The sequence below is a fragment of the Antechinus flavipes genome, chromosome 3 (assembly GCF_016432865.1).
Source record: "Antechinus flavipes isolate AdamAnt ecotype Samford, QLD, Australia chromosome 3, AdamAnt_v2, whole genome shotgun sequence".
NCBI lineage: Eukaryota > Metazoa > Chordata > Mammalia > Dasyuromorphia > Dasyuridae > Antechinus > Antechinus flavipes.
In genome coordinates this window covers 387,456,119-387,467,974 of record NC_067400.1, presented here as the reverse complement: position 1 = coordinate 387,467,974, position 11,856 = coordinate 387,456,119, and the positions used below count along the sequence as shown (strand labels likewise).

The following is an 11,856-nucleotide window of genomic DNA, read 5'->3' as shown; positions in this document are numbered from 1 at the left end:
ATTATCAGTAAAGCATCAGATCACAACTTCTGGATATTTAATTAGTTGGGTTTTTTTTAAAGAAATATATTAACATTAGTGAATTATGTCTCCCATGTACATTATTAACATTTACTCTTGCTCTGATTCCAATGTTGGCTATAGTTTACATTGTAAATTGTAACTGAAATATTAGATTTAGAAGAAAGAAATACCTCAAACAAGAGACACAGAAGTACCAAAAAAAGGAATCTTTTTTTAATGTCATGAAGGTAAGAATTGGTTTAAAACGTATGAGGCAAGTTAAATTATATAAATATATATGTATATAAATATATATTTGTATATAAACATTAAGGGAATTTGTGTCCCTCTGTCACAAGAAGTTTGTTTTTCTTTTCCTTTCTTTATGTACAGTGTGATAGCGAGAAGGAAAGGGGGAAAATTGATTTTTTTCATTTTTTAAAATATAAAGATTTGGTGGGGGGAGTAATACAGATTTGAAATATTACTTGTACTTTCAGATGAGGTCACCATATTTTTTATTATTAATTTTGCTTAACTATTTTTATTTGTTGTAAGAGATTTTTCATGAAGTGGTAGTGTCCTATAAGTACCTAGAATGTAAAAATAAGACATATTAATATAAAACTGAAAGTGACCTCTTACCTCTCTTCAGACCCATTCTCCTCAAATAGGACCTGGGGAAATTTTCATGGAGGTAAAAGGAATATTCACATATAGGAAGGTAATATGGTTCATTCAACTTTTAGCAAATATTTATTTATTCATTGCCTATAACATGGAATGCATCATACTAAGAACCAGGAGGTGGGAGTAGGACACATAGGTCTTTGACCATGTTGAAGTTCATAGGGAAAAGCATAACGAAGATAAACAAATTTGTTACTACCTAAGTTATAATGAGGTCAAAAAGTTCAGAGAATTGTGGATGCAGCAAATTCTGTAGATTTAGTATTTTGTTTATCCTTTTTAGTAATAGAGTCATAAACTAGGACTCTTTCACATCTTATAAGTCTCCCAGATTTTACTGCTGTTGTAAGAGGCCCTAAGTGCCATTTTGGTCTGAAATACAATAAAGAAATTAATGGCAAAGTCTGCTGTACATCTGTTGGAGGAAACTTGAATTGTGATGAGGGAACATCTAAAAAGTATTCTAGCATCATTATGTGATTTATAATGGGAAGACTCAATCCTGACAAATAAATGTAGATTCTAATTAAAATCCAAGGAAGAACAATTACCAATAAGTAGTGAAATAACTTCTTTGATGGAGAAGCAGAGTAAACCTATAAGTAAACCCAAAATAAAGATTAAAAAACATAACCCATAGTAAGAGCTAATTTTTCAGATGAGACTAGTTAGTTGAGAATATTCTCTTAATTAAAATTAAAATAAAAAATGTTAATTAAAACATACAAGAGAAAAAGATTATTCATGCTTAAGTTCAAAGAATAATGTTCCTCAATAAAGCTTTTTCTTCCTTTTGCCCAGCATCTTTCTCATTTTCTGATCACCAATCAAATAGACAATTTGGTCAATTCAGTTAAACAACCAGTAATTTCAGTACAGAAATTAAACTGATGGATTTGTTACAATATTCAGAAAGGTGTTAAAGAAGTTAGGAGATTGACACCTAAGACTTTGATCCTTTAGGATTTTATGATTTCTCATCAGAGTGCCTTCTCATCCTCTTCTAATTCTTCATATTTCTCTTTAGATCATCCTCAGGAGAACCATTTTTACTCAATAACTAGAGGCTTTTCTGAGATTCTTTGGGCATTTCAGGGATCAGGATATAGTACTCAGACTGTGTCCATTGGTCCATCTCTCATTCTCCAAAATGAAAAGCTTATCTTTTCTCTCTCATACATATCCTTGATAGTCTCTTATGACAATTATTATTCAATAATTGCAAGTCATTGTTAGCATGCGTTCAGCTTGCATATTTGCATATTTCCATTGCCCTTTGGGCAATTTGTAATTGTGTTTAATTTTTTTGGGAGTGTGGTATTTCAGCATTCACAGCTGAAGGCATTGTGCCTGTGTCATTGAAGGTGTGCTCCATAACTTCAAAACAAACCAAAAACATCTCTGGAGTAACAAATATGAGATTTTTGACTCTTTGAAAACATCACACCATTTTACAAATGTAATTCAGTCTGATATTCACCAAATACTATACTCCGACCCTTGTCTGTTTATTATAGTGTTTGTTACACCGGTCTACACAAAACGTACTACCAAACTAATGGACTGCCTCTATATCTGAATGAAACAGATTTGCATTTTTCATCCACTTCATTTTCCTATGTAGATGGTCAGTCTGATCTCTTTCATACTGCTATGGACTTTACTAGTAAAGCTTTGTAATATTTTAGGGATTGAAACAATTATCAGTACACATATCTTCAAATAGCATGTGAAGAGATTCATCATTAATAAGAAATTCTTTTGTTTGGACATTATCCAGGATATTATCTCTTGCATTGGTAAGCATATTTGGTGAAAAGCATGCCATAGATCAGTGAATAAAATTATCTCTCTAGTTGACTCCTATTACCACCTTACATGATCTTGTTATACATGTCTGACGAGGGTCTTCCAGGTTGGATTTTGATCTACAATATAAATGCTATCTTAAAATGAGAAGACAACAAATACTTCTTTATACTTTTTAGTTCTGTGACTAGAAATGTATAGAAAATTACCTGTGAAAACCTTTCTGTTTTCTTCTGATGTTTTCCTCAGTGATGGCCTTGATGTGACAAACTAATTAAATCAAAGGAAACAAACCTCAAACTGATGGTTTAATTCAGGCAAGATTACCATATCTAGCAGGTCTAATTTAGGTTTTTGGTTATAGAAAATGTGAATACAGAAGCAATTGGTATTATAGAAAATGAATCTTATACATGTATCATTGAAAAGGCTTTCTTCAATGATACAAAACATGTCAATGTTTAGATGAAGGGCACCAGAGAGGGAGCAGAAAGTACTTCAATTGTAAAGACTCAGAGTTGCCTGGATGGGAAAGAACTTTTTCTCCTATGGCCCTGTTTTGTGCTACTTTAGAGTAATTTTCCCTCAGAAGTATAACAGAAGTATAGCAGAAAAGCTATAATGTAAATTTCTTTTTCTTAAAAGAAGATTTATTTTGGATTAAGTGATTTTATGATGCAACATGGTTTTAAACAAAAATAGAGATCAGTATGAAAATAAAACAAATTGTACACATTAAAATATCTTTCCCTCAAAGCATTTTAGAATCATAAAAAATACAACACAAGAGTCGTCAGATATTCAGATGAGGATCAGTATACAAATTTCCCAGAAAGCAAACATTATATTACATTTCAAAGTCACAGGCTTTATATAATACTGCCCATGAACCACTTCCTGTATGTTTTACAATTTGCTGTATTTGCCTTGAAGAAAGAAGATGAAATTTAACTGATAAAAGATGAAATGAGAGATGTGTAATCTTAATGCTTCTATCAAATATCTCCCATTGTTTTTAATCTCTATTAAAAGTCACATTGAATAAATGTGCAACTTAAATCAAACTCCCTGAAAGATAGAAACATTGCTATTGCATGTGATATGTAAAATAGTGGACATGTGAGGCAAGGAAAGCATGAAAAGGCATAAAAAATGCACTGCCAGTGCTCGACCTAAACCTTAGAAATAAATATGTGGTGTTTTTTTTTTTTTTTACAGTGTCAAATCTTTTAAAAAGAAAGACTTGTTATAAAATTAGGTTAAGTAATACTTTCAGTAAGAGATGAAGGAGATCCATGAATTTTATGAGTTCATTTTGGAATGCCTGCATCCCTATTATAAAAAAACATGTAATCTTATGCATTTTCCTACATATTGACATCCCCCAGAATTTTTTGGAACATCCTATAAAGGATAAACTGCATTCCCATTAAGCATTTTGGAACATTAGGGTTTCTTACTGTTTCCTCTTTAATCTTTCAAGAACGTTTCCGTCTTTTCTATAAAGGCTGATAGTCAAGAGTTCCACTCATGGTCCCGGCCTAGCCTCAGTGATCACTGACTAACTCTGACTCATACACTGTCTTCTAGCATATATTTCAAAGTCATGACATTTTAAAAGATAGATGTGATGGAAAGACATTACCATAGCCTTAGCACAGTACCTAACATACAGTGGGTACTTAATAAATGCTTGTTGACTTGATCTACCCAAGACACTAGACATAAAAACTTTGTATCAATGAATCTTTTACTCTTGTAAAATACCCTAAAACCACCCTCACAAGAATTTTAGCTTTTTTATTAAAATAATATCTTGTCCTTCTGAATCACTGAATCATGAAAGCCTTTTGTGGATGAAAACACCTTTTAGTCTTAATTAACTTGTTGAATTACAAACATTACTCAGATCTTGATTTGTCATTCCATAATTAAGCTTCTTAGATTTTATTTCTTATATAATTTAATAGGTAAAATTTAAGATACCACTAGAAAATATGATGTGAATAATTTCCCCAAAGCTCTTCCCATTGAAAGAATGTCCACTAAGCATAAATTAAATATAATAAAAATACTGAAGCACCACCTTTCATTTTATTTACTATACAAGGCTCAATAATAATTAATTTTAAAAACCCACAATGCATATTAATGCTAGACTCTTGAACCTCCTGGTCAATATATGACTAGCTTTAATACTTTTTGGCTAAATTCTGCTGTACAATATAGATAATAACCAACCTACTATAGTTATGAAATGAGTATTTCCCTCCCTCCCCTCATGGATGAATTTTCAAAAAATGGCCTCACTAGACAATACAGTATATTTTTCATAGTCAGAAATAAAGTTCAACTATGTATGCTAAAAAAAAAAAAACCTTATATATGCTAACCTTCCCTGCTCCACCAAAAAGAGATTCAATAAAATTAGTACTGTCTTTCCCTCTCTCCCTCCTTCCTGTCTTTCCCAGCACTTCACCTGTTCAGAGTCCTGATTCAGAAATGTTATGCTCTAAGTCCACACGCCCTCAATACATTCTTTGCACCAGACCCATGAATGCTGTTGCTACTTCCATAGCCCGACAGCTGGTCAGTAATGGCTGTTACATTCTCGGGGTGGCTCAAATGCTAGGCTCCTTGTCTCCGTTTCTCATTCTGAATGCCCTTCTAATGGGCAGAAACTGGCCTCCAGCCAAAATACAGCTAGCTCTGATGTCATTAGCATGTGTTCAGCTCTGTACCAGGGAAAGAAGTCAGTCATGAAGGACTTGAAGAGTCAAAATTAAATTCTTAGGTAAAAAAAAAGGCATCTTGCTTTAGTTTCAACTGAGTCACTCTGTGGTAAAGAATGAAGATGCTTGGATGCCAGCCTACTGTGTTTTATTTGCAAGTAGTCATTTGCATTCTCTTATTAGAATGTAAACTTCTTGAGGAACATTCTATTTTTGCCTATGTTGGTATCCCCACTGTATTAAGGAGTGTCTGATACATTACAAGTGCTTAATAGCTGTTAGAATATTGCTAAAAATCAATTAGACGATGGAGATATAACAAGAAGGTTTAAAACACTTCTTTTGGAAATTATACCAAATCCTTCCTGGTTTAAAAAAATCATCTAGAGTGAAATGAGTATTTTAATAAAATTATAGTGTGCCAATTTAAGAAATTAGTGTAATATGATTGTTACTTAGATAATTTATTTTGGTACAATTAGTTTGCACAAAAATATTCAGAAGAAATTTGCATCTTTAATAGTACTTCTAATACATTAAACTAAAACAGTATTTTGTGATATCTGACCATCACATCTGACTAGAGGACTATCCTGTGGGAGGTGCAGTGTGGTTTTTGGATAAATTTTGAAGCTTTTTCTTTTTTAAGAGTACATATTTTGTCTCTCAAAAAAAACTGTTTCCTCTATCAGCCCGGGGCTATTACTTGCAATGCTCTTTACCACTGAAGGTACATTGGCAGTTTTTGTTGTGTTTGTTTCATTTGTGTGGATAAAAATAGAAAGCATATATAATTCAAAAGTATCTTTAACAGATGCTTTTTTGGATGAATTACATTGTGAAGGAGAACTAAGAACATTTTGAGTAGGATATTTGAAAACTATTATTTCCTTTGTCTACTGTGACCAATGAAAAGAGGTACCAGGAGCTCTTGGCATAAGTTGGTTGTAGAAAGTGAGTGTTAAATGTGCTTCTATCCATATATTACTGGAATAATTTAAGGATTCACGATCTTATCTTTACTGGGTACTCTCTCCCAAATGGAAAAAAATGTAATACTTTGCAAATTGCAATATCTTCATCTCTTAGTAGGCAGATAATAAACTCAAGTCTTCTTAATTCCAGGTTTAGCACTTCTATTCCCTGTGCCATCTAGGTGTCCCATATTCATGAATTGCTTTGATTGAAGATGCTAACATGTTATTGCTGAGTCTCCATTTTAAATTATGCTAGTCCTAGAAGATAGATACATATTCTTTCACTAGACCCATATGTGAAACTTTTCTATCTTGGTAGAATCTGTTAAAGTTTGCTTCTGCTGACAACCTAAGACTACTTCCACATCAGTATGAGTAATTAGAGGGGACTTTGGTGGAAGAACCTCCATTTAACCAAGAAAAAATGACCATGTGATAACAATGAAAATGCGTGCCTCTGGTATCATCCAAAAGATATCTACAGAGATATATGACATTGAGAAGTGTTTTATATATATAATTACATATATGTAAAATGTACAAAATGTAATATGAGTTTTGTCATTTGTTATTTCAAATCAGATCATAAATATTGATTCAATATTTGTTATTTATTGTTGTTTGAAGTAAGATCATAAATATTGATTCAATATATTTTAGCAGGACAAGAAAAATAAATATAGAACTGAAGTCTGAATTTCTCTCAAAAGAAATCAAAATGCAACTAGTAAATTTGGAGAGGTTTTTTCTTCATGAATATAGATTTACAAATAGTTTTAGACTATCTTATCTTGATAAGATAGTTTTAAAAGATAAGAGGCAGAGATCAATCAATTTGTACAATCCACTGATATTGGAATATATTGGCTGAAGCAATGGTTCTGTCATTTTCTTGGATGGATTGTATAATATATGAGTTTACAGGGATAAGATATTCACAAGAGTCCCAAAGAACATTAGGGATCATCTAGGCCTGCCCCCTCATTTTAAAGATGAGGAAACTGAAGCCCAGATAGATTAAATGATTTGTCAAAGTTCACACAAGTGGCAGGATTTTGAATTTGAATCCAGGTCCTCTAACTTGAAATCTATGACTCTTTGCACCATATCACATGCCTGTATAAAATCACAGACAAAAATTGATTTTATTCCTCTATACTCTCATTTCATATATTCAATCACATATTTTTGATTCATATATTGATATGAGTTTTCTGTGGGAATAGATAGGATTTATGCTATATATATAGTATAAATATAGCAATATTCTTATATTAAATGAATTTAGTAGAGATCTCTAACAGTAAAATGTATACTGTTTGAGGACCAACTTAGGTCTAATCATAAAGGTTTATCACCAAAAATTTGGCCAGTAGGTGACAAATTTTTGGCCACAGAAACTCATGAAGACCATCTACTATGACATGAAAAAATTGTATTCTATACTAGTGGAAGGAGTCATTTGCACACACTTCATCTCTTTTACTAAACTGTAAATACCCTGAGGACAGGAAATGTGCCTTATTTCAGATTTTTATTACCTGCCCTAGCATAGAACGCTGTGTATAGTGGGTACTTAATACAAGGATTGATGTTAAATTCAAATCATTTAAGAAATACAATATGAGTCAATTTTAAGCCAGAAAAATCTAACCAAACATGCTGTGACTAGAGATCCATGTTATGAGGAACTTGGAGGTAATAAATACTGTCCAAATGGATCTGCATGTTAGTGGCAGGACACAGATTTTCACACTTGAAATTTAAGTTATGATTTACTTTAGCTGCAATCAAAATGCTGTGGACTCTTGTTATTTCATTTTCTTAATTTGAAGAACTAAGTTTTGGGTTCATCTTTCTCTGGGGACCTCACTTCAAAGACCAAGTGCTGCTGCTAGGGGCACCCAAAATTCTCAAATGTAAATGTTCATTGTCCTTTCAGCACTTGACTAGCATTAACAAATGATTCTATGCCAATGGGAACCAAATATGAATGATGATTAAAGGATCTGGGGCACTGTTAGTGAAGAAATGGAATGGGAACCTAAAAGAAATTAGAAAATAGTTTCATATCTCTGTTTCCATTCAAGAGATATTTACTGAGATATTTGGCATTGAGAACTACTACATATATGGATCCTGATGTTGATATAGTAAATGAATTCACTTTTGAAATTGTTTGAAACCTGGTTATCAGAGCACCTATAATCATGAACAGGAAAATGCTTAGGGTGTTTTCATTAGTGGACTGCTTTTTAAAAGATTTCCTAGTTTATTCTGAAGAAATGTTACTTGAATGTTTTTGTTTAGCTATAGTTCTGTGTTTTCTGTCCTTTTCTAATGAAGAAGAATAAATTAGGCAAACATGCTGAAGAGCTCATTGGAAATTCCAAGTTCTGAGAAAAGCTTCAAATAGTCTAACTAAGAATGTTTGTATGCATTAGGCAATTCTATACTTTGGGAGAAGTTAACATATCTAATACAGTGATCTGCTTTTAAAATAACTGAAGAGCTATTTCTTTCTCCACTTGAATCTCTTACCTGATGAATTATAGACTATGGCAAGTAGTAAAAGTATCACAAATTGAAATGATAATAAATGGAAAATTGAGTGCAGTTCCTGAATAAGTGTGATCATGTATATCAGATATTTTGTTAAATGACTACATTATAAATACTAGTTTGCGAATATATTTTCATACACATTGATCAAAAACATGTGCATAAAAGTATGCTATACTATTTTGTCTTTATAACATGGGAAAACAGAATACAAAAGAGGCCATAATTATTTGCATAATTAAAGATATGATCTCTATAACTGTGCTCATTAAGTGCAAACAAATATTCTAAGTCCAAATCTGGTTGTTTTTTTCCCTCATGTTTTTCTGGGAAGCTTATAGAACACAAAAGATCTTACTCTCTAAGGATATTCTCCTCCACATAGATCATGCCATCAGTGCAGGATTATAATATAGTCCACAGGGAATAAATGACATCCTTCTTGAAGGTTACAACAGTAAATTCAACCATACCAATTAGACAGTAGCCACCATTGCTTTGAAAATTAAATACATCAATTCTAGAGCATACCAAATTTCCAGTGCTTTACAATTAGAACCCTTGAGTTTTTCTTATATCTAATTCTTAAAGAATGTTTTAGGCCAAGCTCTAAATCAATTACTCTAATGTTTATGTTATCCATTCTCAGTCTCAAATACACTTCAACTGAAATTCTGAGAGAGTATGACCATAAAGAAATGTACAAAGATACGGAGACATCTCAGATGACTTTCAGGTGAAGGAGATAATTTGGTGAAATTAAACATTTAAAATTGTAGATATCATGCAGTTTGTGAGATATAGAAAATATCACCAATTAATTAACATTCTTAAGAAAATTATGCATCAGTGACAATTCGGGCTTAGAAACACATTATAGACAGTTTAAATTCCTGAGGTGGCCATGAATGAGGAAAATTGCTGTTGTTACTCTTAAAGATGGTTGATTTCTTGCACAATACATTGGGCTTCCCAAGTGAGCTTAGTATTGGACAGAGGTATACAAATATAGAGCTGTGGGAGGATGAGAAGGAATAGAAAACATCCTTTTAAAATGCTATTTCAAAGTAGTTAATGGATGGAAAAGAATCTGGTGCATTTAAAATAAATGCTTACACAGTATGATTACACAGTATGAGTTTAAAAAAAATATATTCCTTACGTGCCCAGCCTTGGTTCTGCTAGACATTGCCAGGGAAAGAAAGGTGAATTCTAAGAAACTTCCTTATTTACTTCTAAGAGTGAATGAGTTGCTGTCAGTCATATTGTAACATCTCATTGACTTTGGTACATTCAGTGCAAAATATCTGGGGAGATTTTTTCTTACCCTTATAAAAATAAAAGGCATTTTTTCCCCTTGAGAGTACTTAACAGTACCCATATTAAAACAATGCATGGAAATGGAAGAGATGAGCCATAATATGCAAGGTTCTTATTCACAATTTAAAGAACACAAACATAATGAACCTATAAAAATAAACAGAAGTTACTGTGTTTTTTTCCTGATATGATGTGATAAATTGCTATTTTAAAAATGGTTTCCATGCATTATAAAGCATAAATCTGTAATTTAACAGTAACCCATGGTATAACCACTCATCTGTAGCCACCCTTACTTAGACACATCCCACCTGAATACTCATTTTCATCAATCAGTTTTATGGCAACCCATTTTAGTTACCTCCCTGTGACTCAGATTTCTATTCATGGCAACTCTTTAAAAGTTGAAATACATGATGTACACCATGCAGGCGCTCAGAGTCTTGGGTACAGCAAGAAAGGATTGTTCTATCATAACAGTGGGCATAGATTAATATACGTTAAGGAAAGATTTTTCTTTATTATATCATTTAACTTTAACTAATTTGCAGACTGGGTCAAGTGATCCCACAGTTTGGCTTGAATAAGTCCAAGGACTAGTTTTAGGATCCTGATAAGTCCTTATAATTACCATGTAGTTGATCCCTTACAGTCTCATCTTGTTCTTGGAACATAATGAATTGAAAAAAAAAAGTTTGGCAGTCAGGAAGAACTGTTGATTGAAAGACTGTTGGGTTTTCCCTGCACATCAGGCCTATCCAGATCCTTCCAAGAGGACTCACCATTGTCCTATACGCCCCAGAAATTACTGAGCATTTGTTCTTGGAATCTCAGTCCCTAGATGCACTAGAAAGTAACCATTATCTAGGAACTTTCACACTGAAGTCCACTCATTCTTCAAGAAGGCAAGTTCCATGAAATCCCATCCACAAAGGGCTGGGCATTTTGGTTGCCAGATCATTCAAGTCCAAAAGTACTTGTTTCTTCTACAGCTGTCAAAAGTTTTTCATAAAGCATGGAGAATGATGGATAGGGGGGAAGGTCCAGACGATTAAAGCAAGTGTGAGCCCTGTAAAAATAAAATTTTAAAAAGGCACATAAGTATCAATCTATAAAGCTTCAAATTAAGTTAATCATGGATTTGTCATATACTTTTTCAAATTATATATGGTTTCATGACCAATTCCATTATCTTCCTGCTTTTTGTATACAAAAGATTCTATACAAATAAAAATTAATCAGAATTAAATATATCTGTTTTTCAAAAGTATTTAAAATTTGTTATAGGATATACCTTGTCTTGTTCTCTCAACAGCATGTGAAATCCATAATTAGAAATGGCCCCTATTTTAATATTGATCATTTCTTGACAAAACAATTATTATCTATCACCTAGGACCAGGACCGCCATCTATGGTTTAGTACAGTAACTCACAAGTTTGCATTTTTTTCTAGGATCAAGGAGGGGTTTTTTAAGTCTAGGAAACTCTGCCTTTCAAACTGGAATCATCAGGAATTTCCCAGTCTCCCTCAAGGAGGTCATTCAAACTAAATCTTGTGTCTTAACATTTTCCCCTGATTCACAGTGAGCAATAATGGCTATTCAATCCCTATATGAACTATTCCCTTTTATAAATGCTTCCTCTCCCCCAAGATAGGAATAAAATATGTCTTCCTGTTATTTACACCTGAATCACAATAAAAACATGGTCTGAGGCCAGTACAATCTTATCAGGAAAGAGATCTGAACTTTTGACATCAAA

At 32.7% G+C, this 11,856-nt stretch overlaps 1 protein-coding gene across 1 annotated transcript in view; it reads right to left on the bottom strand.

The window, feature by feature from the left end:
- Positions 1-3,130: 3,130 nt before the first annotated feature.
- Positions 3,131-11,856, bottom strand: part of HECW2 (HECT, C2 and WW domain containing E3 ubiquitin protein ligase 2) — a 295,562-nt gene continuing 286,836 nt past the window's right edge. The window contains exon 28 of the mRNA XM_051985971.1: positions 3,131-11,162. Coding sequence (XP_051841931.1) covers positions 11,051-11,162 — 112 coding nt within the window. The 3' untranslated portion in view covers positions 3,131-11,050. The remainder of the gene's footprint in view (positions 11,163-11,856) is intronic.